At 42.3% G+C, this 27347-nt stretch overlaps 1 protein-coding gene across 1 annotated transcript in view; it reads left to right on the forward strand.

Annotated features, from left to right (window-relative positions):
* The window catches only part of LOC133456763 (NT-3 growth factor receptor-like), a 262203-nt gene that overhangs the window by 98075 nt on the left and 136781 nt on the right, over positions 1-27347 (forward strand). Inside the window, exons 4-5 of the mRNA XM_061735336.1 lie at positions 6099-6240; positions 24472-24771. Of these exons, the coding sequence (XP_061591320.1) occupies positions 6099-6240; positions 24472-24771 (442 nt within the window). The remainder of the gene's footprint in view (positions 1-6098; positions 6241-24471; positions 24772-27347) is intronic.

Raw genomic sequence — 27347 nt, forward strand, 5'->3', positions numbered from 1 at the left:
TTAGAGGAGGGGGCGGGGCTTAGAGGAGGTGCCACTTTCAAATCTTGCTAGCTCTCCAAAATCAGGGACCCTACCTTTAATGATAGATTGGGATGAAGTTGCTCATTTGACTGGCTCAGAGATTCATCACGTGATTGCAGTGATGGAGTTATAACTTTACAAATTATCTCGGCACGTATCGAGGCAAAAACTAGACTAATATCTTATTTTTCGTACAACATATTTCTCACCGTTCATATTTTGTTAGACACTGTGCTCCTCGCTGCTCTTCCCGTCTCTAATCTTTCATTACTGGAGAACAGTTCTGGTGTTATTAGTGACTCCAGACGGACGGCTCTGACCTGCCAGAGCTCGGTCACTTCGCCACAGATAATGACTTTTGGCAACCGTGTGTGTCAGTCCGTTGTGTGAGTCTGAACCAGAGGTTAAATGTTTCTCATTAAAGCAGCATTGCAAGCTATTCCCAGCCACACTTTACAGCACCCAAGCTTTAAAGGAGACATAATACATTTTGTCAAAAGTTGACACAATTTCTTTCGTCATTTTTAGTTTTTGTTTTGAAAATGCGGCAAAGAGACATAAGCTCTTTTTTCCACCATGACTTTACGTCTCTGTTGATCACAGCAGGTTATTCTCTTCCATGTGTCTCTTTAAGTGGTTGTCACAGTTTTAGACGACCCACTTTAGAGCTACAGGAAATGTACCGAGATGCAAAGATAAAGAAAAGGAAACTGGATAATTCCTCTCTGATAAAGTCATTCAGAGAGATTTTCAGATCTGCAGGGAACTGTGATATAGGAATGGGTGATATTTTACCGTTCACGATAAACCGCCAAAAAAACGGTAAGAATTTGTATCTCACGGTAAAAACGATAAATTCCTGTTGATGATGTTTTTGTGTAAAACTGATTTAAGGAAGGAAGGAAGGAAGGAAGGAAGGAAGGAAGGAAGGAAGGAAGGAAGGAAGGAAGGAAGGAAGGAAGGGAAAGGAAAAAAGAAGGAAGGAAGGAACGAAGGAAAGGGGAGAAGGGAGGAAGGAAGGGAGGGAAAAAAGAAGTGTTAAATCCATGCACAACGAAGGAAGGAAGGAAGGAAGGAAGGAAGGAAGGAAGGAAGGAAGGAAGGAAGGAAGGAAGGAAGGAAGGAAGGAAGGAAGGAAGGAAGGAAGGAAGGAAGGAAGGAAGGGAGGGAGGGAGGGAGGGAGGGAGGGAGGGAGGGAGGGAGGGAGGGAGGGAGGATATGAGCCTGAAAGAAAGAAAGAAAGAAAGAAAGAAAGAAAGAAAGAAAGAAAGAAAGAAGGATAAATTTCCGTTGATACGTGTTTGTGTAACAAACATGGAGGATCTGAGTCATTACAGTTTTACAGGTGTAACTCATTTAATTGGTTTTTATTAATTCAATTTAATTGGTGTAGTTTAGTATTTAGTATCTTTTAGAGCAGTGATTTGGCTCCAAAGACTGAATATGGTGATAGATTTATAGTTACAAAGGTGGAGTTGAATTGGTATTTTTTTATCGTCATTTTTATCGTTATCGGGATAAATGCCAGAAATTATCGTGATAAATGTTTTAGTCCATACCGCCCATCCCTACTGTGACATCACAAACTCAGATTACGCTTCAATGGCCCAAAGAGCGACTGGGTTGCCACGTCTGAAGATTTTCAGCTTTTAGAGGCTTCAGACGCCCAGAGCACGTCTATTATCATTAATAACACGAATAAGCTGGAGGATGTGGAAATTTGAATCCACTGGGTCATATTGTGCTTCCTTTTCAATAATGTATAATCTTGGCTTTTATTAACTTTTTTTGTGGCGTATATAAGCAGCTGCTGCGCTGGTCTTTGTTAAACTCCTCCAGTGATGATGATGATGATGATGATGATGATGATGATGATGATTGGCGAGCTTTTTCCCAACACAATCTGGAATGAAAGTAGCGTTGAAGTGGCAGCAGATCCATTCAGACGAACCGCGGAGCTTCAAGTGCTCGGAGCCCAGAACATAATTACTGTAATTAAATGTTAAATGTTTTGGTCAGAAGTCAAGGTATTAATGAGCATGCATCATTACAGGTTTAAGACTCGCTGCTGTAACAAGTTTCAGATTAATTTAAGCCCATTTTTAATCAAGTCTAAAAGCATCTATATGAGCTAACTGATATGAGCTGACTGGTCCCACTAACGCTTGTAAAAGAAGAAATAAGCATTTATGTTGATGTGAAATGTGTTACAGCACATCATACTAAACAAATGGGGGGTTTTCTTCTTCCTTTTTGATTGATTGATTGAAATTCTTTATTCAGTCACATCACTCTACAAACATTGAACACAAACATTATCGAAAAATAGTGACTGAAAAGGCACAGGCTGAAGCAAAGTGCTGATATTAATGCCTGTCCTACATACAAACAAAGAAACAATAGCAAAACTAAACCAGAAAAAACAGAAAAGAAGGACCAATAAGGTTTACATATATACATTTTTTTTTAATTTATTTATTTTTTATTTTTTTTGTTGTATTTTTAACTTATAAAATGTATTTTAATTGTATTTCTTGTTTTTAATCCTGTAAGGTGACCTTGGGTGACATGAAAGGCGCCTCTAAATAAAATGAATTATTATTATATAATAGTAAAGATATATATATATATATATATATATATATATATATATATATATATATATATATATATATATATATATATATATATATATAATCAGAGAACAGCAGCAAACAAAAAATAAATAAATATTAACCTTTGTAGCTTTCAAAGATTGCTCTACAAATCTTTTTTTTTGTAAACTGAAAATGAGCTGCACATTTATAAATCTGGGTTAGCGTCATTCCATAATTTAACTCCCACAACAGATAAATAAACGTCTCCTTTTAGTCTCTTTTCTAGCTTTTTGTACAACAAATTTACAAACATCAAGCAAATTATATTTTGACTCATGTATTGAGAGAAACCGTTGTACACAGACAGGGAGTGACTTTAATCTAACTTTATACATTATTTGCATTATTTTATAATAAACCAAATCATAAAATTTCATAACATGGGATTTTATAAACAATGGATTTGTATGTTCATAATATCCCACCCTATTAATAAAACGTATGGCTGGTTTTTGTAAGAGAACTATAGCATTTACTGTTGTCTTATACGTTAAGCCCCAAAGTCCTACACAATACCATATATAAGGTAGTATTAGTGAACAGTGAACTTAAAGCTGTTAAATGTTAAAATGCTGTTAAAAGTTAAAATGTGTAAGATGCACTATTTACATTATTTACAGTTTATTTACATTTAGTATTTACAGTTTATTTACAGCTATTTACAGTAAAGTGAACATGAACATAAACGTTAAATGGACTGTACTGAAAATACCCAATTTCCGGTTTCAAATGGAAATGCTTTTATTTTGAAGTCTACAGGAAATGGTCTAACGTGTGTTAACCGTTAGCTTTAGACTCTAACTGACTGCTGAAGATGTCGGAAAAAGATCGGTTTTCTCCCGTTTTTTGTAAGTTGCAACTTGTTTTGAGGAGAATAAATGTGTGATTTTAAAGCCACACTTTCTGGTTATTAAGAACAAGCTTCTGCTCCATAATAGTTAGAGAAATAACAGGCAGAAAACAGGTGAATCGTTCAGTTGCGGCTACAAGCACCAGAATTGGCACACATACTCCTTAGGGGTTGCTCTTTTGATAAAACCATTGTGCCAAAAAAACCACACACAAAACCTCTAACAATACTAAAGTATACACTGCCATCCATTTTACCAGTGTCAAACATAACAAAAAAAACTCAAATTTTGCAGAATATTAGGATTCTGGGACTGATTTATGTTACAAGGAAGCCAAAGTGTAAGTCCATGGGTCCAAATTTAGATTCTACATAGTGAAAAGGTTATGATTTGACACCAAGATCATTCCAATAGGACAACTCTATTGGATTTTATTGCGAAATGCAATATTACTGTATATTCGATGGCGGCCATCTTGAAAAAAAGGCTGCCATCTTTTTTTTTTTTTTGGCACAATGGTTTTATCAAAAGAGCAACCCCTAAGGAGTATGTTTGCCAATTTTGGTGCTTGTAGCCGCAACTGAACGATTATTCCTGTTATTTCTCTAACTATAACAACCTGTGTGTTTCATGGTAGTTGACAAACTACTGGTTGATGCCACAGCGGCGACTGCAGGTAAACTCCTTATACGAGCTCTGTGGGTCGCTGCCATAATCTCCCCTTGATCAAAATAAGCCACTTTTGTGTGACTGAGAAGCTTTGGTTAAACCCACAATGAGGAGGCTAAATCATTAATCTGGCTCGCTGGCACGGGAGGCAGGATTGTTGCTCCAACAAGAGACGGAGATAAACGCCAAGAAAAGAACAGCAGCCTCTGAAATTGCTGTGTTATTAGGGCCCGAGCACTTACAGTGCGAAGGCCCTATTGTACCTTTAGGAGTTTTTTTTATTTTTTTATTCTTCTTTCTTTCTTCTGACGAAATGAGGGCCTTTTTTCCCCCTAAACGTGCCCCAAAAGTCACCAAATTTTGCACGCAAGCCAGGCCTGGTGATAAATTTGATATTTAATGGTTTGCATTAATGGGACTGGGTTTTGAGTCCTTGACCTTCATTGGCCTTAATTAGCTCCGCCCCTTCTTCTGATTGGTTGTCCCTTTTTTCTGCTATAACTATTGAATGGTTTGACATAGACAGTCGTGGGTGGTGTCATCGGATTGGGTTTTGAGTACTTGACCTTCATTGGTGCAAATTAATCACGCCCCTTCTTCTGATTGGTCGATATTTCATAGTTCCGATTTTCTGCCATAACTTTTGAATGGTGACCTTAATTGGTGCAAATTGCACGCGCGAGGGCTCGTTCATCGCTGCTTGCAGCTTTAATTTTCTTTGTCATCTTTGTGCCTCTAGTGCCTTTTTCCAGTGACCTCGGCCTCAGGTGTCAGGTCTCAGGTGTCAGCAGAGACAGATTTCTTATTAGGATGAGTTGGTGGGGGGGGCTGAAGGTACAGAAGAGAGAACTGTGAAAAGCTGAAATCAGTTGCTCCAAAAACATACATTTTATCACTCTTTAAAAGCTTCCTGCTGTCTTGACCGACGGTAGCGCGAGCAGAGGTGAGTAGAGGAGCCAGAAATTGTACTCAAGTAAAAGTACTGTTACTTCAGAATAATATGACTCAAGTAGAAGTAAAAAGTAGTCATCCAAATAATTACTTGAGTAAAAGTAAAAAAGTACTGGGTGAAAAAACTACTCAAGTACTGAGTAACTTTTGAGTAACGTCTGATTTATTTTTTTAACACAACCATTCAAACAGACAAAAGTACAAAATAATCATCTTCAGGCAAATTTAATCAATAAAATAATAACATAAATTAGAATTAATAAAAAGTAGCTTGAATTAAAATAATCTTAAAGTAAATTCAAGTACTTTAATAAATAATATAATAAATAAAATAATAACAGAATAAAAAAATAAATTAAGCACAAAATGTCAAGCCTTTGTACTTTTCTTTTTTAACCAGGCAGAACTAGAACAAACATGAACTCATAGAAACTCTGTGTGTGTTTGAGTCTGTGTAAATGTGACAAAACATGCAAAAACAAACATTTTTCCCAAAGAATCACCCAGTGATGTCATGAGATTGACGCGTACGTGGATAAAAGGGTTAAAGAAAAGTAACAGCTCAACGTAGTCTAATGTAGCAGAGTAAGAGGAACAGTTTCTTCTTCACAAATCTACTCAAGTAAAAGTAAAAAGTATAGTGAGTCAAAACTACTCCTAAAAGTACAACATTTCCCCAAAACTTACTCAAGTAAATGTAATGGAGTAAATGTAAACCTAAACCTAAGTAAAAGCTGATCAATGACGTTAGCTCCCACAGCTAGCCTGCACCGCTGGACCACATTCCATTTCCTTCAAAGGGAATTTAATGAATGAATAATTTACCTTAGTTTTAATTAAGTAATTAAAAATTTAAACCCCAGCAGTACAGTATGTGGTGTAGAGATCCGTCATGTACCTAAACAACACTCTTCTCCCTATTTGTGTGTCTCTCTCCCTCTTTTCACAGTCGGATGTTTACTGGCCGAATATCCACTCCATCACCCTTACTCTTTTCAACATCAGCCGAGAGGACAACAACTTCCAGCTGACGTGCATCGCTGAGAACGTGGTGGGCATGACCAACTCCTCCATCCAGCTCAACGTACAGTGTAAGTTGGAAATTTTATTTTTCAGGATATCTGTGGAGATTGCATGAAAGCGAACAGCCACACCTCAGAGTCTGTAGGCGTCAGTTTGCATGTCAGATGATGAAGTTTATTTCAGTACGAGTTAACACGAGTCAACGTTTGATGTGGATCAACACTTTTCATCAAAGTTGTCTAAGAAAAGAACAGATATTGTTCAAAAGCTCTTACATAACACGTAAGTGTGTTTTTGATCGACTTCAAATGTGGACTACTAGGAAAAGTTAATTAAATATGACTTTTCAATTTTATTTATATAGCCTCTAATACAACAAAAGTTGTCTCTAGACGCTTTCCAGAGACCCAGAACATGAACCCCCGAGCAATTATTACATAAACAATGGCAGGTAAAAACTCCCATAGTGGGAGAAAAACCTTAAGCCAAACAGTGGCAAGAAAACTCCCCTTTAGGAGGGAAGAAACCTTGAGCAGGACCAGGTTCATAAGGGGGGACCCTCCTGCCGAAGGCCAGACTGGGGGTCAGGGACGTCAACAGCACAGCAGGCAGGTGGAAGCAGCAACGGGATGACCAGGGGTGGGGACCGCAGGCCAGCACGCAGCTCCCGAAGCTCCGGCCCAATCAGCAAGTCCCAGGTTGGGGTGCAGGGTCAGGGAAAGGTTGAGAAGGGGCAGGGCCAGGGAAATGGAGTCTTGACGGACAAATCTCTCCCCCGCCTGACCGGGCCGTTACCCTGCCCCTCTCACTCCCACGCTGCAGGATCCGGTGTTTTGCATTCAGAATTATGAAATTCAATTCAATTCAGACTTCTATTCAGAGATCTATTTAGGTACAAACATGTACATCATTTACAGTTCAAAATCCTTCTGTACATGTAGTAAATATCTAATCTAACAACATAAATATCTGCGGCTTGTATATCTTTTTTTTTAAATAGAGCGGATGCGGCTTATATTCAGGTGCGGCTTATAGTCCAGAAATACGGTATTTATAAGTCAAATGTGAGTCCGTCTGTCTCACACCTTCAGCTCGGCTGATAACACATGCAACAGGGCGATGATCCCAAGCACACCAACAAATCCACAGCTTCTGTCAAATCCAATCAGTTGGTTTTCCGGCCTTTTAAGGTGAAGATTGTGTATAGTATAATATTTTTGTCTTTGTGGAGCAGGATTGCATCTTGCTTTTAAGCAACCTATTATGTGTTAAAGGACAAATCTCTAACGCACGGAACAAAATTGCCCTGTCGACTTGTGAAAAGCAGCAAACTCACCTGTAAATGTAGATTCCTGTTTGGATGCTTTTGCTTCTCTCTGACTGGCCGTTTAAATGCACAGTCGACCAGAGAGAAAGGATAAACAACTGATTAAATGAAGCTGCATCTTTTCTCAACATCATATTTCACGTTGTGACTCAATCCAGTTATGGGGAGACTTGAAATGTTGACAACACATTTTTTTTTACAGAGCGTAAAAGCATTAACCCATTTTTGCCCATCCAGACACAATTAAGAGAGGGGAGCAGTGTCATAGTTGTTGTTGTTGTTGTTGGCAGCTTAGTGTTAGCATCCTGCCATTTGCTAATTGGAGTGAAAGGCAAAGTGCAGCCAAGACTGATGGCCATGATATTTTTGGCTTGTTGTGGAAAAACCTATGAAATGCCTTTTAATATGTTCTTATCAACAAGGTATAATATCTGGATTGAAACTGAGTGTATCTCAGTTACCAAGAATACGACTTCAGAGAAGAGCCAGATTTCAGTAGATTTAATTAAGCGTTTGCATGCAAATGGGTCAGAACTTGCATCAGGCGTTTCGATGCAGAAATGACAAAGGGCAAAGGGAAGCATAAGGATTTCAAGGCATAAATGATGATTCATCCTTACGATTCAGATAAACAGAGCTGATCTTTTAGGGAGAAAGTCTGCAAACGCTGTACAAGGCTAAATGGTCCTCACAGTAGTTTTGGTTTAATCCAAGTGGCCAAGGCTTAATTTTCCACCACAATTTATACTTTTTTTTCATTTTCTTCCAAAGAATCACTTACTCCACCACAGGGAAAAGCTGCTGCTGAAACAACTGGATGGACACTGCCGGTGGAAAAACGCAGGAGCCCTGTAAATCGTGGGATTTATTGTAAACAATGGTGAAAAAAACAGTGTTTTTCGACTGAGCAGTGACATTTCAAGCTCTAATAGCATAACCAGAATAATTAGGAATGAACACACTACATGCCCGGAGTGCATGAGAAACTTCAGCAAAATAACTGCCAGCATCCTTTACTGCATTCCAAGTCCCCACAGTAAAAGCCACCAACACTCCCAGCTTTCTGCACCAGTTAGGGGCAAAGGGGTGAGGGGAACTGAACCTTGAGAGAAATGTGGTAAAGCAGAACGTAACAACTATTTGTCGAGCTCAAAACACCATCGTCCGGTACCAGCTATTGCTTGGTAATCTGTGTGACTGACAGGGGCCTTCATTTCCCACTGGACTGAGATGTCTAACTCCTGGGACGTCTGGACAAATGACTGGTATCACATAACCCAGTAGCATTAGCAGTAGCATCAGCTGAGTCAGTGGCAGGAGAATCATAATCTCAGAACATCATAAACACAAACGATACTGACATTACGGTCAACCCACAAATACTACCCCTCAAACTGAGACCCAAACTTCAGGGGCAGGAGCAGGGGTAGGGGTAGAGGCAGGAGCAGTAGCAGGGGTAGGAGCAGGGGTAGGGTTAGAGGCAGGAGCAGTAGCAGGGGGAGGAGCAGGAACAGGGGTAGGAGCAGGGGTAGGAACAGGGGCAGGGACAGGAGCAGGGGGAGGGGCAGGGGTATGGGTAGGGTTAGAGTCAGGAGCAGTAGCAGGAGCAGTACCAGTAGCAGGGGCAGTAGCAGGTGGTAGGGGTAGAGGCAGGAGCAGGGGCAGGAGCAGGGGCAAGGACAGGAGCAGGGGCAGGGGCAGTAGCAAGGGCAGGAGCAGGGTTGGAGTAGGAGCAGGAGCAGGGGCAGGAGCAGGGTTGGAGTAGGAGCAGTAACAAGGGCAGGAGCAGGGTTGGAGTAGAGGCAGGAGCAGGGGCAGGAGCAGGGGCAGGAGCAGGGGTAGAGGCAGGAGCAGTAGCAGGGGCAGTACCAGTTGCAGGGGCAGTAGCAGAGGTAGGGGTAGCGGCAGGAGCAAGGGCAGGAGCAAGGGCAGGGGTAGGGGTAGCGGCAGGAGCAGGGTTGGAGTAGAGGCAGGAGCAGGGGCAGGAGCAGGGGCAATAGCAAGGGCAGGAGCAGGGGTAGGGGTAGATGCCGGAGCAGGAGCAGGGGCAGGGACAGGAGCAGAGGTAGAGGCAGGGGCAGGGACAGGGGCAGTAGCAAGGGCAGGAGCAGGGGCAGGGGTAGGGGTAGATGCCGGAGCAGTAGCAGGGGCAGGAGCAGGGGCAGGGACAGGAGCAGGGGTAGAGGCAGGAGCAGGGGCAGTATCAAGGGCAGGAGCAGGGGTAGGGGCAGATGCAGAAGCAGTAGCAGGGGTAATGGTAGGGGTAAAGGCAGGAGCAGGGACAGGGACAGGAGGTTCAGGACCTTCTTACAGCAGGTAGCGTGGATCCGGGTCGCTTGCTCAGCTACAGTATCTTCACAGTAAAGGTTACAGGAAGCAGCTGGAAGGACGATTCCACCTCACAGATCTGCACAGATCTGAGGGGCAGGGGTATGGGTAGGGTTAGAGTCAGGAGCAGTAGCAGGGGCAGTAGCAGGGGCAGCAGCAGGGGTAGGGGCAGGGGTAGGGTTAGAGGCAGGAGCAGGAGCAGAGGTAGGGATGCGGCAGGAGCACGGGCAGGAGCAGGGGCAGGGACAGGAGCATGGGGAGGAGCAGGGGTAGGGGCAGATGGAGAAGCAGTAGCAGGGGTATGGGTAGGGGTAAAGGCAGGAGCAGGGACAGGGACAGGAGGTTCAGGACCAGGATTCGGGTCGCTTGCTCAGCTACAGTATCTTCACAGGAAAACTTACAGGAAGCAGCTGGAAGGACGATTCCACCTCACAGATCTCCAGTGTTTCTGATGAAGGTTCTTGACTTGGACCTGGTCTCCTGGTTCCTGTCGCCATGGACCACTGGCTGGACAACCCTGAGCCATTTTCACCTGTGAAGGGATGGAAGACAACACCGATTGCAGATTTCTACAATATGCTAAAACAGAATTCTCAGAGTTCAGCTGATGAAAGGATACCGTGATACCCATCGGAGGAGGCAGAGGAGGAGAACAAAAGGAATCTCAAAAGGTTTCACTATCCCACAAATGATTTTTAAGAAGCTGAAGAAATGCTCTCTGCCAGCGTCGCTGTGAAGGTCAAAGGAGTCGTTAATCGCTCGCGCATTTCCTGCAGAACCTGAATCAGTACCGTTAGTGTTTCCTTTGTTAGCCCTTTCTACAACGGCTCAGGTGATCTTCCTCTCCAGAAGATCCACTAAAAGGTGATGCTAGCATGGCTCGGCCCAGAAGCATTCATGCAGAGTTCGAAGAGTTAGTTGACAAAAGCTCAATAATGTTAGCAGCAGATCAGCTGCCGCTAAGTTCAACCACCACCACCACAAAAAATATAAATGTAACTCACTTATAAAAATATCTGCGGCAGAGCTTACATTTTTTTATGGAATAGTAATAATACATTATGCAAACTCTCTTTGATGCTAACATGAAAACATTTATGGCAAGTCTTCTGTCATTCTTAAGTCAAAACAGTAGCCAACCACCACAGACTGCAATCGCCAACCACAATTTACATTTTAAAGAAAAAAAAATGCTCTGAAGCTTTAGTTTTAACAAGAATTAAAGCTGCAAGCAGCGATGAACGGGCCCTCGCACTTACGGCCACCGCCCCCCATAAGCATATCAGAAATGACACCACCCATGACTTCCTATGTCAAACCATTCAAAAGTTATAGCAGAGAAAAGTTTTCTAGGGGGCGCTGTTGAGCCGTTAGGCCACGCCCATTAATGCAAACCATTAAATATCAAATGTATCGCCAGGCCTGGCTTGGATGCAAAATTTGGTGACTTTTGGGGAACTATCAAATATGGACCAATCAGATGAAGGGGGGGTGCGCTTTTTGGCGTCTATCGTCGCCACGGTAACGCTTTTGAAAGAGAAAAGTAATGCGCGTAGTCGCAGGATGGAGACGCACATTTTGATGTATAACACTGGGTGGACCTTACGGTTCGGGCCGTATTAACTGCCGAAGGAATGGCATAAATTGAGCCATTAGGCCACGCCCATTAATGCAAACCATTAAATATCACATTTTTCGCTAGGCCGGGCTTGCATGCAAAATTTGGTGACTTTTTGGGCACGTTTAGGGGCAAAAAAGCCCTCCTTTCGTCAGAAGAAAGAATACAGAAAAAATTCCTACAGATACAATAGGGCCTTCGCACTGTCAGTGCTCGGGCCCTAATAAACTCCACTGACAATATTACAAGCTCTTGTAAAGCCAATCTCTTATCCAACGCAGTGTTAGACACAAGCTGAGCTCCACTTTGTTCGGTTCAAACGTTGTCCGCCTCTTATCACATTAAATGAACTGTTCCAGGTATGTGATCATGTTGAGTGCTGTAGCCTCTCTAGGAGCACTTGCTCCTAACATGGGGTGTCTTGTAGGCTGACGCGTAACAGTGCTTGCGTTTTAATATTGGGAGCCAATGAAAGGGGGAAACATGGCGTAAAACAGTTAGATTACAGTTTTCCTTGTAAATGCAGAAAGCGGGTTAATCAAATTTCGCAGAGGTCATCCTCTACAGACCATGAAATTACAAAACATTTTATCAATCCACCTTAAAGCAGTGAGGATATATCTCCGAGTGGACACTAGCGGTGAACCTGGAAAATTCTGCCAGTACGGCAAAAATGTGACGCGTTTGTTCAGGATTAAATCACAGGATCAGTTAGAGAGAAAATGCCTCAAACAGCCGGGCTATAAGACACATGAGCACTTACATTACCAAAAACATCAGTATTGTTGAGTCTCAGCAGTGGGTTTTGGTTACTAAGCCATATTTACTCACCTGTGTTGGATTCACTGCTTAAAATGTGAAATCCCGTTGCTCTGCTGGTGGAGGTGTTAATCAGCGAAGCCTGCTGGTGCAGCCATTCACCTGGAATGAAATCTCTCTACCTGCAGCGGAGTAAGTGCTTTATCCACATCTGAGGCCATCAGTTAGTAAAAACCTGCAAGAGGTTTGCACAGTTAAAAAAATCAAGCATTAAAAATAATATCTCAGACTTGTAATGTTTTCTTTTCTTTTATTCTCTTTATATCCGACCACTTTGAACTGTTAACACCAGACAGAAGTAACCGACTGTTGCAACCTCTTTGTTTCTTTTTTCATTTCTCAAACTAACAAAGAGCCAAAAACAACAAACTGCTCTCTAAAAAGGGCTTGTTTCGAATCTTTTGGGTTGCATAATGAATAACCGGACGCTCGGTGGTTTTTCTTAAGCGTGAAATGTCTTTTATGGAGGGCTGTTGATGGGCTTAAGTTTGACAGTGAAATTGATCACGTATTAATGACACAGACGGTCTTAGAGAATAATTTAGAACAGGAAGAAAAATCTCCTTTATCAAGCTGAGCAGCCAAATTATGCAGGTACATTTAGAATGCAATGAGGTGTTGCACAGCTACAAACCAAGTGAAATTGATGTAGCCAATTAGCAAGAATATACCCTGCAGCCCACATGAAAGCTCAGCCTTGATCTGAACAGAAAGAGAGATGGAGGGAGAAACGTGTAACCCTCAGCTGTGATAAAACAGTGATGTGGTAACTATCAGAACAATCCTCTCACATTCAGACCATGAATCGCTGTATATAATTCAGCTTTTACATGAGTCTATATCCAGTCCAATGACCCTGGGCAGATTTGGAAACAGCTTGCATTCAAAGCTAATATTTATCAGAGGTGTCTGACATTTTTCTCTTTTATAGCAAGCTTCTTTTTGTAGAGCACAATCTATAGTAGCTGTTTTCAATGCATCACGGTGCAGGACAGGGGAGATTTGTCAAGGCCCGTGCTTGAATGACGGATTGCTTTTCCACCGTCGAGTCTTCAGGGCTTCCTCCATGTGGACACTCAATGGATGTTCATCTCCAGGCCTTTTCTTTTCCTGTTGACACTCTGCTGGTGCTGCAAATTAACTTATTAATTTTTCACCACATGCTCTGATGGTAATTACATTTCCTCCCTTGTGCAGCCTATTGTCTCTGGAAATGTCATAAAATAGCTTAAACTGCGGCTCTGATTAGGGAGTAATCTGATTGACAGCAAAATTACCAGCCGTCAAGTGACATTCTCCACATTCAAAGATGAGCTCGCTATTTTAGTGAAACTGTAATTAACCACAATGCAAATGCTGCAAGCCCCATTGTTCTGCTCCTGCCGGGAACAATGGCGGCTCTGCAGCGGTGTTGACTAACATAACTTACCCCGTTCTCCGTCTTCAGGCCTTTAAGAAGTGCAGCTTCCTATTAATAATGCAGCGCTGGAGCTGCGGTTCCACTCCGGCAGGTTGAGCAAGGCATTTGCTCTGAATAATGCCTTGCAATTAGTAAGTACGTGACCCAGTATAGAGAGAATGTGCATGACGTCACAGATACGACTTCACAGAGGGTTATGCCAACTGAGTGTCAGAAAGACTGAGTGGCAGCTTAAACTTTCAGTTTGAGCAACTGGAAAACATCTAAAATGGGAAAGAGCTGTTGTGCGATCGACTGCACTCATAGATTTAGCAAGAAATCGGAGTTATCGTTTTACAGATTGCCGAAAAATAAGCTTAAGAGAGACAAATGGATCGCTGCAATTCACAGAAACAACTGGATTCCAGGACAGAAACATGGATTTCTGGTTCCCATTTTGTATCAGGTAATGTTGGATTTTTGGGTAGCTAACGTTAAACGGTCCAATCATAAAGTTCGGTGTCCTCATCACTTTAATTTCTACAACAAATCCTGCCTTGAAGTCGGACCAAGCGTCCAGACTTTTGTAATCCTTCAAGCTTTGCTTCGTGTATTTCCCCGGCGTAGAAATTAAGTACATATAAATATCAGGAAACTGGATTAGTGGCCAAATATTAATGTCCATGGACCACTGGTTCTTGGTAACTGTACCAAATATTAATGTCCATGGACCACTGGTTCTTGGTAACTGTACCAAATATTAATGTCCATGGAGCACTGGTTCTTGGTAACTGTACCAAATATTAATGTCCATGGACCACTGGTTCTTGGTAACTGTACCAAATATTAATGTCCATGGACCACTGGTTCTTGGTAACTGTACCAAATATTAATGTCCATGGACCACTGGTTCTTGGTAACTGTACCAAATATTAATGTCCATGGACCACTGGTTCTTGGTAACTGTACCAAATATTAATGTCCATGGACCACTGGTTCTTGGTAACTGTACCAAATATTAATGTCCATGGACCACTGGTTCTTGGTAACTGTACCAAATATTAATGTCCATGGACCACTGGTTCTTGGTAACTGTACCAAATATTAATGTCCATGGACCACTGGTTCTTGGTAACTGTACCAAATATTAATGTCCATGGACCACTGGTTCTTGGTAACTGTACCAAATATTAATGTCCATGGACCACTGGTTCTTGGTAACTGTACCAAATATTAATGTCCATGGACCACTGGTTCTTGGTAACTGTACCAAATATTAATGTCCATGGACCACTGGTTCTTGGTAACTGTACCAAATATTAATGTCCATGGACCACTGGTTCTTGGTAACTGTACCAAATATTAATGTCCATGGACCACTGGTTCTTGGTAACTGTACCAAATATTAATGTCCATGGACCACTGGTTCTTGGTAACTGTACCAAATATTAATGTCCATGGACCACTGGTTCTTGGTAACTGTACCAAATATTAATGTCCATGGACCACTGGTTCTTGGTAACTGTACCAAATATTAATGTCCATGGACCACTGGTTCTTGGTAACTGTACCAAATATTAATGTCCATGGACCACTGGTTCTTGGGGTAACTTTACGGGTCACTGTCAAGTCCAAGTGCCTTTAATTTAAGCCGATAATCGGTTGTTATCTCGTCTTCTCCACTAGTTGCAGCCATTTCTTATACTCAGTGTGAGTAAGGGGGCTGGTCCAGTGGGAAAGTAATGTCAATGCAGACCCTCTATAATACTGTTCCCTGTGCTGCCTTTTAACAGGTTCAAATCTAAATAGCAAGATGCTTTAGTTCAGAGAGAACATGTGCCATCATCCAGTGATGCTGCTAAGCCTTCGTCGTCTCCAGCCACGATGACTTATCTGTAGTTTGCCGGAGTATCTCATGTGAAGACCACAAGCCGTGCCAGCAGAAGATAACGCTGCACAAATAGCCTCGTATTTGGAGTTCATACTGATCAAAGCAGTGCAGTTATCAAGGCCTGTCATCTCTAAAGATGGCAGGAGGGCCCTATAGTCTAGGACTGGACCAGTACATACGGCTGTAATTACATGTATTGTATTGAAGGAGCCTGGGAATGACAGCCACGCCGAGGGCAAATGGATCTGTCCCCCAACCGTCCATCAACAAGTGAATCATATTTTTTTCACCTCTCAGTTTTCTCCTTCACTTTCGGGCTGCACAGCTCTATAAACACCCTCACTCCACCGCCCCCTCCTCCCGTTTTCTCTTTCTTCTTCCACTCGAAATCACAGCTCTGCTCACGCCCCCACACCGACCCGTTCACACGTACACAAGCCCTCGCCTTCACATCGCTTGAATGACTTCATTGTACTCGTGGCTGTCAGCGAGTACATTCTTTACATGACAGCTTCCACAGGCCAGCAAATAGTTTGTTCATGTCTTCACTCTTCATCATTTGGTGTGAAAACATGAGCTGACAGTTGCTTTGATTGCAGATCGGTCAGTCATTTTAAACAAATTTAAGGATTCTTAAACAGAATAGAATAATATAACGGAGTGACTATTTTCACCCGGGTACAAATAGCAAGCTCCCACCAGCTGAGCTATTCACACCCTGTTGACATTTGAAAATAAATGCATTGCCCATGCGCATGTGCACCAACATGTGCACCAACGTGTCTGCAACAGAAGGAGCTTTTTCACTTCCCCATGCGCATTTGCAGCACTCTGAAATTGGAACCATGTCAAACAATAGAGCCAGGCAAACGTCTGCTCTCACACTTTTGTATGAACAATTTTTGCTCTTATGTCATTGTAAGATATTTTGAAGAGATTAAATGAAGTTTATCAAAAGTGGTGTGAATACCTGTCAATCACTGTTGAGCTGCTTGTAGGTTTGAAGCCATTACATGGGGCATTTAACCTACAATAGCATACATTGATATTGGTAGCAGGGTGTAAATAGCCTAAGCCAGTGGTTCCCAACCTTTTTTCCTTGTTCCTCCTACTTGTGTCTGAGACCAGCCGGGCCCCCCGACCCGTACGTACTAGCACCAAAAGAGTAAAGTGATTTCTTACAAATCTTTAATTGAAAAAATTTACATTAATTATGATTTTGTGATACATTTCTCTTTGGTTTACCCTGTATAAATATGACTTTGTTTTTCTCACCTTCCTTTTGTGTCACCAATGTATAAAATACACACAGAAAATAATTGCAAGGACATAAAATCATTTCTGAAAAATGTCTCTTTTAATACAAGAGCAACATTTTTAAACATTTTTCCTTTAACAACCTGTCGGAGTAGTAGTATGATTAAATGTTGAATAATGATAATATTAATAATAATACGTTTTTATAAAAAAAAAAGTAAATACGTTTTTATCCTGCTAAATAACTTAGAAAATATATTTTGGTCATTTTAAAATACTACGTGGGTTTATACTGTTGAAGAATAATATAAAGTCCAGTTCAGGAATCCGCTGTGGGATTGAAAGATTTTATTCAGCCGGTGGTGAGCAGGACCTACTCAGACTGTTGGTTGGTGTGCTGACCCAGAGTGATTTTGCAACAGGGTTTTTATACAAAAGTTCAAAGCGGTAGGAAGCTGAAACTTCACGTGACCATCTGTCTCGACAATACAGACTTGGATTATAGTATTCCATTAGGTGTGTTAATATTGATTTTTCATTTATTTAACATGCGCAAATATCATTTTTACAACTACATATCCTCAAAGCAGACAAAGTTTCGCGCCCCCCCAGGGGGGGCCCGGACCTCAGGTTGGGAGACACTGGTCTAAGCCATAAAATAAAGGGGAAATATTCTTTTTTTATGTTAAGTTAAAATAAAATAAAAAATGTTTTTTGGGGGGGGGGGGGCAATTGCCAAACACCTGTAAAAAGCAAGTGGTTACTTGTCGTAGCACATTGAAAATTGCCAGAAACAGGCTTCGAATGTCAGATATTGAATGTAAATGCGTTGGGATGTTATGTCTGTAGCTTAGCAACGACCTGCAGCACTGGCAGGTAAACCAGGTGAACGCTCACCAGGCTCCCAATATCTCGGGTGAGGATTCAGTCCTCAGTAACCGGTCAAGGGTTAAATACAATCTGGAATCACTCCTTCTGTTTTACAGCTTTGTCTTCTCTCCATTTATGCTCCTATTCTTGTTTATTTGAATATTTCAACTGTCTTGTCAGTGCTGCAAGTTACCAGTGATCTCAAATTCCCCTCAACAATCAAGGGATGGAAGAGTTTAATGTTATCTTTTTTGTCAAATATATTTTATTGAAGAAAATATTTGAGCTGTAGGACATAAACGCAGAGTACATTTTCTTTTAAGAAGAGCAAAAAGATAACATCACAACACATGATACACAGGCACATAAGAAAAAACCTCCCATCACAACCACTAGCAATGGAAAATACAGTTTAATATTCTTAATTCATGTCTGTTGATGTAATTTAAAAATATCCCCTTAAACTTGTCAATTTAAGGCCTTATTCCTTTTTGTTGCTTGAGCTTTGACAAGCTCAATTAGCTCCTCCCTCGTGGTTCTGGTTGGCATGGTTACGTATAACAGATGGTACAAAGTTCCAGATTTGCTTGCAAAAAATCCCATAAGTCCAACATTTTCAGTGTCGAAAGTTTGGGGGGAAAAAATAAAGTGTTTTAATAGAAAAAGGTTCTCTTGAATGATCTAACGAATATGCAAAATGAAAAAGAAGACTAGCGATAGTGCTGCGCCATTCCAGAGTCAATTCTCAACATCATAATTTACATCACGTGTGTAAAACACGTATTTATCCGTATTTCATTTGCAGCTGAGAGATGGTGAAATCTGTCCTGGATGTTTAAACAGAGCCTGCGGAGGGAGGGCAGGGCGATAGCCCGCTGATACCAAGAGGCACAAGTACTACGGAAATATTGACTATCTTCTCTGGAAGGCGTTCATAGTGCTCACATGAAAAGGAAGTGAAATACTCGTTGTGTAACTAGTATGGCTCCTTTTCTATTTCCAACACTGCGAGGTGTGGGGGCGGCGTGGATGTGTGGACGGCTCTGAGTGATGACACGTAGCGCTCACAAGCACAGAGAACTGCAGCGGACCGCTCACACCGCATAACCCAGGAAATCTGGCACTAGAACATCGTTTATGCCCCATCGTGGACAAGTCCTCTTGTATTTCTGATTTCTGATGAGGGCTGGGGATCCATTCAAATGTCAAGATTCGATTCGATTCCGATTCGTAAGATTCAGAATCGATTCTCAAGATTTGATTCGATCCGATTCGATTCCGATATTGATATTGGTTAGTGTTATTAAAACTGTTTTTTGAGCTGTTGCATGAATTATATGACTGTGTAGTTATGCAACATATTAATACGGGTATTATATTGAGATTCAACAGCAAGTATTGCAGCTAATGATGCTGTAAGGACCAATCAGCTCCCAGAATGCTGATAGAACTGCTTTCAGAAACATCGTGGGGCAGAATTACCAAACAGATCCAGGGAGGAAACAGAGACGGATGAAATCAGTTTTATTTTTTCCCACATTCCGTTTTAATTTTTTCCATTTTCGTACTATTTCGGTTTTTAAAGGGGACCTATTATGGCATTTAATGTATATTTTAAACAGGCCTTGAATGTCTTAAAAACAATCAAAAGCTTGTTTTTTCTACATTAATCAGAAATTCAGCCTGTGGGCCCTGTCTCTATTTTTACCGCTTCTAACCTCCTTCTCTATGAGGGATTATGAGGGGGCGGGGCTATGATAATGAGGCTCTGTGCTGATTGGCTGCCTGAATTACGTGTAGCAAGGGAGGGAACAAAGCCTCTCCGGGCAGAAGAGCAGCGGCTCCGTACACAAAGCGTGTTCCATGCGATCGAACTTCAGTGACAAAATCAATTCCATTGCTTTATTTTGTATTGACTGTCCTAACTGGCCGCGAGTTTAATGGTTTCAGTGTGGACAGAGAGCGTCTGATGTCACGCAGCTCGATGCGGTAGTCGGACGCTCGCATGCATTTATGACAAGGTATAAACGGATCTTAAAGCCTGAATTACGGTTCTGCGTTAAATCGCTGCGTACCCTACGCCGTAGGCTCTGCGTTGGTGAAACGCGGAACCATAAATCAGCCTTTAGCCACCTCGTCTTCACACAGGAAGATTGAATTTAATTCTAAACAGGTACACCACAGTTCTTTACTCCGATTCCTCATCATTTCATTTCTTATGTTACAAGACAAATGAATCATGTTAACTAAAGAAATCACAACACTGAATTTTCACAAATGCAACTTTATTGTTAAAAAAAATAACATAAGTTGTATATAAATAACATGTATGCACTATTGCTGGCTCAAGGAAGGACCGTGCGTCTTCTGAAGGTGTCGTTGAAGCTTCAGGTGCTTGGAAGATCTGAAACCATAAACAGAAATAAATGTATTACGGTACTAATAGAGCTCCGTAACACGGAGTAACACCGGAGCTAAGCTAAATACTTAGCCCATGCAAAGATCATACTTGTAAACAAAAATAATTTACGTCACTTACCGCTGACTCGTGTGCAGTTGCCGGGTCCGTACTGTTGCTACTGATCCTTTTATGAGGGTAAGTGTCGATGCAAAACCTAATTTCTACTGTCCCCTCGTTGTTGAAACAGTCACCACTGCTGAACAATGGCAGGAAGCTCCGGCGGCGGAGTTAGTTGTGGGCGTGGTTTCAGCAGCAGAGGCCGACCTATGGAAATCGCTCCTGTCGTTACGTAAGGACGGGAGCAGATTCTGAAGTGCTCGTAGATCCACATCACACTGGATGGCTCATCCGGGCGGCTGTACAGACACTGCAGAATTTGGTTGCTTTCCTCCTTCTCTGAGTTGCCAGGCTGAGGCGAGACCACTTTATATATGTTAAAGCAAGAAAAAACATGTTTTTCATAATAGGTCCTCTTTCATTTTTGAGAATTTTTTTTTTTTTTTTGCAAATGTAACCCCAAGACAGTATATAAAGTAATGAAACATAGACAATTTATGAAATTATAACTGAAAACCTTGATGTTTTCATACCTTTAAACATATTTAAAGACAAAAAACATGGCACCAGTTATTCTTGTGTCCAACAAAGCATTACTTTTTTGGGCATAAACAAAAAAATACCAAGTTGTAATGTAATGATGAAAACAAATCGATCTTTAGGAATTAATATGAGAATCGATTTAGAATCGGAAAATCGATTTCAGATCCTCTTCTATTTCACATCATGTCACATTTTAAAGGCACATCCAATTAGTTCCTCTACAAGCACTTTTTAAAAATGCTCCACTTCCTCTGTGGATGATGTGGTTCTGTGGCTTCATTTAGGACAGGGGTATTCAACTAGATTGGGCCGGGGGCCACATCTGCAAAAGGACTGTATGGAGAGGGCCGCACAATTTGAAAATGTGGGGGTTTTCAAAATGTATTTTGCACTCAAAGACGAAGACTTATGTAAATATAATACATTTGTATTATACATTTGAATATATCTAGTTTACATATGAATTATGTATTAATTGTCTCCAGATTTAGTAATTGTGAATGTTTAATATAATATTCAGATAAAGAAATATTATTTTGAATGCAAGTTCATTTTGAAACCATGCATTGAGCAAACTTAATGAACCTACTTTTAATGAAACACGCCATAATGACAAAGGACCACTTTCCACCAAGATTTCCTTATTTGAATATTATATTAAGCATTGAGCACAACCATTTTAGTCCATAGTAGCCAGTTATAAAAAATAATATTTTTTTATATATATAAAAAAAAAAAAAAAAAAAAAAATTTCAACAAACACCCCCTTTTTCGAAATATGACCAGGGGCCACATAAAAGCTCCTGGCGGGCCGCATGTGGCCCGCGGGCCGCCAATTGAATAGCCCTGATTTAGGAGATAGTTGAGAACTGGTCGGTGGATGCAGCTCCCCCTGTATCTAGGAAGGAGGAGCCAACTGGAATATCTCGGGGTTGTGGAGAGAGAATGAAAACGAGCGTGAGACTGATATGTAGATCCGTGCCAGGAATAGGATTCCAGATACAAGCAGCTGAAGTGTGACTTTGAAGGGGCGGCTGTGTCTCACTGGGAGAAGAGAAGAGCGATGGGTTCAGACATCCAGAGATTACCTGGCGCTGAGAGCAGCGAGCGGCGGCGCTCGGGGGTCCCGTCAACATACATCCTGAATGTCGTCCAACGCAGGTCTCGTGGACATGTCCAATGGGTAGTAGACCATGTGTTAGATCCACAGTGCGCTGTGTTATTTATTTAATTCTGCATTTGAAAGCCTTGAGATCCACCAGCTGGAATGCAGAACAGACACACACAGAGAGTGCCAGCTAACGCCAACTGCCAAATATTTCCTTTTGATGATGAAATGGCGAGATTGACTCATTGCGGAGACAAATGAGTGGATGAATTGTTTATGAGGTTTATCTGATGGTATTAAAGTGATAAATTGCCTCTCAGCTTGGTGTTGCTGTGGATTCGGAGGTATGTGGCTGCTTGTCAGAGGAAAGAAGCTGCGCTTGTTGATGCTGAGGCAACTCCTCCATCTATTTCAGGCCACTCTTATTACAGCATGCGTTTGCACTCTTCTCTGCTCTGCCATGCACCGCCGCTGCAGTGAGGTATGCAACACAATGAAAGGCATCATCACTCCAAGCAAGAAGCCTGTGTCCTAAATGTCATCTTTCCCAGATCCAGCCTGGGTTCAGTCTGCAGCAGCATTTTTTAAAAAGTTGTATTTATTTATTTTTTTTATCTAAGGTCTTCAGCAGCCCAAGGGTTGTGAGTCTTTCTTGACACATAAAGGTCTTTGCATTCCCATATGACTTAAGACTTGTTTGAAATATACAAAACAGCTCTGGGTTCACGGTCAGTGAGTCTCAGGCCCCGTTTACACGTAGCAAAAACGGTGGTGTTTTCATGCGATTTGGCCGTTCGTTTACACGAAAACGAAGCTCAAAGTCACCAAAAACCATCATTTCTGAAAATTTAAGGACATTTAGGTTTCAGAATGTCACATTATGCGACAGAAACGTCACCAGCGTCATGAGTGCGACCTGTGTTTCAATTTGTTTGGCCACCGTCAATATCTTCTTGCATTTTACTTGTTTACTTCTTCTTCTCCCGGCTCTCGGCGAAGGCGGACGCTTTTTCTGCTCCTCTCCCTTATCTATCTGCCCTGCTACTGCTTTTGTCCTGTCTCGTCTTCAGAGTCTCTCCTTTTCACTCCTCCGAAACTCTACAATCATGGAATTGATTAACTGGTCTCTCAGCACAATTGACCAAATTTTTGCAGCGAGAAGTCAGGGGGTAAGGGAGCCCTCCTGCCCCGATGGGACATTTTTTGCTGGATACACAATGGATTTCTGGAAACATTGGAAACCGTTGTGTTTGGCGATCTGTCTGTCGAGGACGTTGAAGATGCTTTCATAATGATAAGGATAAGGATTTATGATAGCAGGATTTCTTCTAATTGGAGTGGGGGGATTCCTCGTATATCGACAAACGCGTAAGTCGTCGAAAACTGTTCTGGCCCTTTCTGAGCTACCCGACGTAGCTGAGGGGATAAGCACGGCGACCAACACTCAGACTTTAACATTGGGAGAGCAAAACCGCATGCTGGATGCGATTCTTGAACAGAATCGCAGGCTGGCGGCGGTCTTTGAGCTCATTGGTAAGATGGATAAGACCTTGGAGAAGTTGGAAGCTCGGCTTGGCGGGAATTGATCACAAATTCGTCTGTTTGGAGTCGCCATTGATGAACCAGGGACTAAAGGCAGACGGAAAATTACTGAGTCTGTCTGTTCTTTGCAATATAATTGTTGATTCTATAATCTGGCCTTGACAGAGCGGTTTGGCCGTTCACTCTGGTCACAATCTCCCTGGTGGAATGTAAACAAGGGACTCTGCCCCCACTAACCCTCCCCTCTCCCACAAACATCTGTGGACCTGTTTCAGAACTGTACCGAGCCGTCTGATAACATCAAGGTCATTGGATGAGGAGCAGCTCTGAGCGAAGTTCACGGACTTACCGCTCACACACACTTGCTGATAACCACACCTCCCTCAGCTCAACGCCTTCCCCGCCCCCCCTCTTATCAGCCCCCCCAACGCAGTCTCCGGGTTTCGAGCGCCACGAAGCCGCGGCGATCACTTGGATGTGCTGTGCCGGGACCCCCCCCCCACACTCCAACCCCCCACCCCCAAACACCCACATGCAAGTCTTGTGATGATGTTTGTTGCTTTGTGTGCCAAGGTGTTTTTTGCACCTTGACACTGCGTATTATACTCAGTGTGAAGATGTGTTTTTTCTCCCCCCCCTATCCCAGGGTTACCCTTTGGAAAAATAGGCACATAATACCATTGTGTCGCCGCAGGTGTATCCAAAATCAAAAACAGTTTTCTAAACTGCCAATAATAAACCTGATTCTGACTCTGATTATATTCTAACGTCACACTTAAAAGTAACTCCACTTCTCTGTCACTCCAGACGAAAAACTCTCGTTCATCTTGGAAGTAACTGGAAGTTACTCGTGTCATTTGTTGACGTTTTTTTCCAGGATTCTGATTGGCTAGCATGACTTTATCTTCTCGTTACACTGCCCCCTGTAGGTTTGGCTGCTCATAGCACCTTAACAGCTATTTATGCGTGTTTGTGTAAATTATGGTGTTTTTCAAAACGTAGAGGGGGAAATATCCGTTTCTGTAAATACGTTACTATGTGTAAACGTGGCCTAAAACCGTCCTCCCTTCTCCCCGCAGTTCCTCCGGTCATCCTGAGGCTGGTGGAGCCGGAGCAACGCCTCGACACCTGCATCGAGTTCACGGTGCGCGGCTACCCCCACCCCAAGCTGCGCTGGTTCTACAAGCAGAAGGAGATCCAGCATAACGACTACATCCGCACCGACATGGACTTCTACCAGGACTACCTGGAGGGCTGCCTGACCTTCCAGAACCCCACGCACATCAACAACGGCAACTACACCCTGGAGGCCAGCAACGCCCTGGGCACCGTCACCAAGACGGTGTACGGACACTTCCTCATGGACCCCGACGAAATCGGTGAGTGAATAACCTCCTTTGCTGTTCTTCCAGGTCAAACAGTACTTTTACACGCTTTCATTCCTCTAGGTTTTAATAACAAAGGAAAGGAAAAGCAGAAATGCTGCCAAGCAGCTCTGACTCCCACCAGTCTTTGCCCCGGCTGAGTTGTCTCCTTGTTTCATACTTCCTCTTTTATTCAGCGCAAGTTTCCAAATAAGGTGGAACAAAAACTATTAGGGTCTTTTGGTTTTCATTAAAAGCTCCTTTCACTGGGAGCAGGTTGTGCAGCTAATCCCTGCTGGGGGGAGAGCTGCCAAGGTTCATCCAGAACTCACTCAGGTGGATTGCTCACTTCAGGTCAAGCTGAGTTTACGGGGAGGGGGACGGGGGACGGGTTGGGGGGTCCACAGAGACCGGCACATTTCTCCCCATGGTCAATACTTCAGAGCTAAATCCTTGTGTCAATTTATTGACATAGCGTGACTTTCTCTCTTTTTCTTTTGCAGACCCAGTGGAAATAGGTGAGTCTACTTTCACAAGTGACCCTGTTATATATTTATTTATTTATGTTTCTACTTGTTTGGTGTCAGACTGCAGACACATCATCATCGTATTATGGTAAACGTGGAGAGATTTGTCCACTTTGTGCCGGAGGTGCAGACGTCCTCGTTGTGGCTGCTCTGTTTCTTATCTGTGTTGCAGTTTGTCTCGTCTTAACAGAGTATTCATCGTGGTGAATGACTGCGTTTACGTGCAGCCATTAACCTTTTTCTAGCCGGAATATTAGCGCGGTTGCGCACGGCCATGTAAACACCAATAACCCCTTTGAATAACCGGAATTTTCTCATATTTTCCGGTTTTTAAAAACCCGAAAATGACCCCTGGGTTACTCCTTTTAAAACCTGAATATTTGGTCATGTAAACACCTAACGGGATTTCCCGATCAAAAGGAACATGAATTTGTTTCCTGCGCATGTTCCTTTCGCAAGGAATCCTGGTCTTTTGAGTCCAGGAAGTTCTTATAAACACAGAGAAACAAGACCAGGAGGAGACTAATCACTTCATAAATGTAATGAAGGATATGAACATTTCTGCATTTGTAGACGGTAGAAAGTACCGGGGTAGAAGATTTACAATAATGTGAGCGAAACGTTGCGCGAAGCAGCATTTGTATGAACGCCAGACCAGATCAAGCTCGCTGGAAGACGCTGAAAAAGGAGAACTGTGGGGGCCGAGAAACAAAGCGGTACCAGCGGGTCCGATGATCCTCTGTACTGCTTCTTGTTGTTGTTTTGAATTTGGATACAGGAAGAAGAAGCGGAAATGACGGGAATTGTGTCATCACGTTCTCCGTGCGTCGCTGGTTTGATCCAGATATCCCAAATGATTAATCACCATGTAAATAGGGATAACCCTGTTTGCTCACGCATGTACCATATTTTCCGCATTATAAGGCGGACCTTCAATGAATGACGTATTTAAAAACGTTTTCCATATATAAGGCGCACCGCATTATAAGGCTAAGCACTAAATATCTGGTAAAATACCGACTATAGTGGCTGGGGTTGAGTTACGTATCTCCCTGATGGAGCTGCTACAGGAAATGCTACAAAATCCTACAGCAAATGCAAAAAAAAAACAAGAATAAAAGTACCGTATGTCAAACTTTATTAACAAAATAAAAACCAGCTTTGCTCCGTCTCGTCAAAGTCTCCATTATGTGAGTCAGCGTCGCTGCTGTTGTCTTGAACGTCTGTGACGATTCCTGACGTTTTTAGCGTTGTTACTTTGGCGACACCAACTACATTACCCACAATCCCCCTGACTACATTACCCACAATCCCCCTGACTACATTACCCACAATCCCTCTGACTACAGTAACAGAAATTACCGTAATGATCATATATAAGGCGCACTGTTGGTTTTTGAGAAAATTAAAGGCTTTTTGGTGTTTTATAGTGCGGAAAATACGGTAAACAGATTATTCTGAATGTTTCAGTAACCGGAATATTGACCATAACCCGAATTTTGACTGCATGTAAACGTAGCCAGTGTCTTGAGCGAGGGCGCTCCAGTGTTTGCTGCGAGAAGGTGCAGCTGCTTAGGATACAACCCCCGCGTGAGCGCCAAAACCCCCACGTGTTTTAAAAGAACGGAAAAAAGTCAGCCAGCACTCAATGGGTAATGTTATGGTATTAAATAGTCAAAGAGAGTGATTATCTCTCTATTTCTCTCTTTGTAGTCTTATAATTTACAAAAGGTGTCAATAACAACGGGGTAAAGTGTGATATCATAGAATTTAGGACCAGATTTCACGCAGTGAGAAGGTTCTGTGCAGTGGAATGTGCTGGTTATTAAAGTAATGTTATAAAATTTAGTCATTTAGTAGGAAATTTGGCAAATCCTGGTCATTTGGCACCTCCCCCCCTGAGAGTGTTACTTCTATGAAGCCATCACAACCGTGAGGTTTTATGTGTCAGATTTACTCCTGGGTCTGAGGCTCCGGCTCATCTCCTCCCCGTAAAGATTCCTCCGCTCGTTGAATCCACATTAATGATGCGCTTTGATTCCCCTGCTTTGTCAAAGTCACAGC

The sequence above is a fragment of the Cololabis saira genome, chromosome 2 (genome assembly GCF_033807715.1).
Source record: "Cololabis saira isolate AMF1-May2022 chromosome 2, fColSai1.1, whole genome shotgun sequence".
NCBI classification, from domain to species: Eukaryota; Metazoa; Chordata; class Actinopteri; order Beloniformes; family Belonidae; genus Cololabis; species Cololabis saira.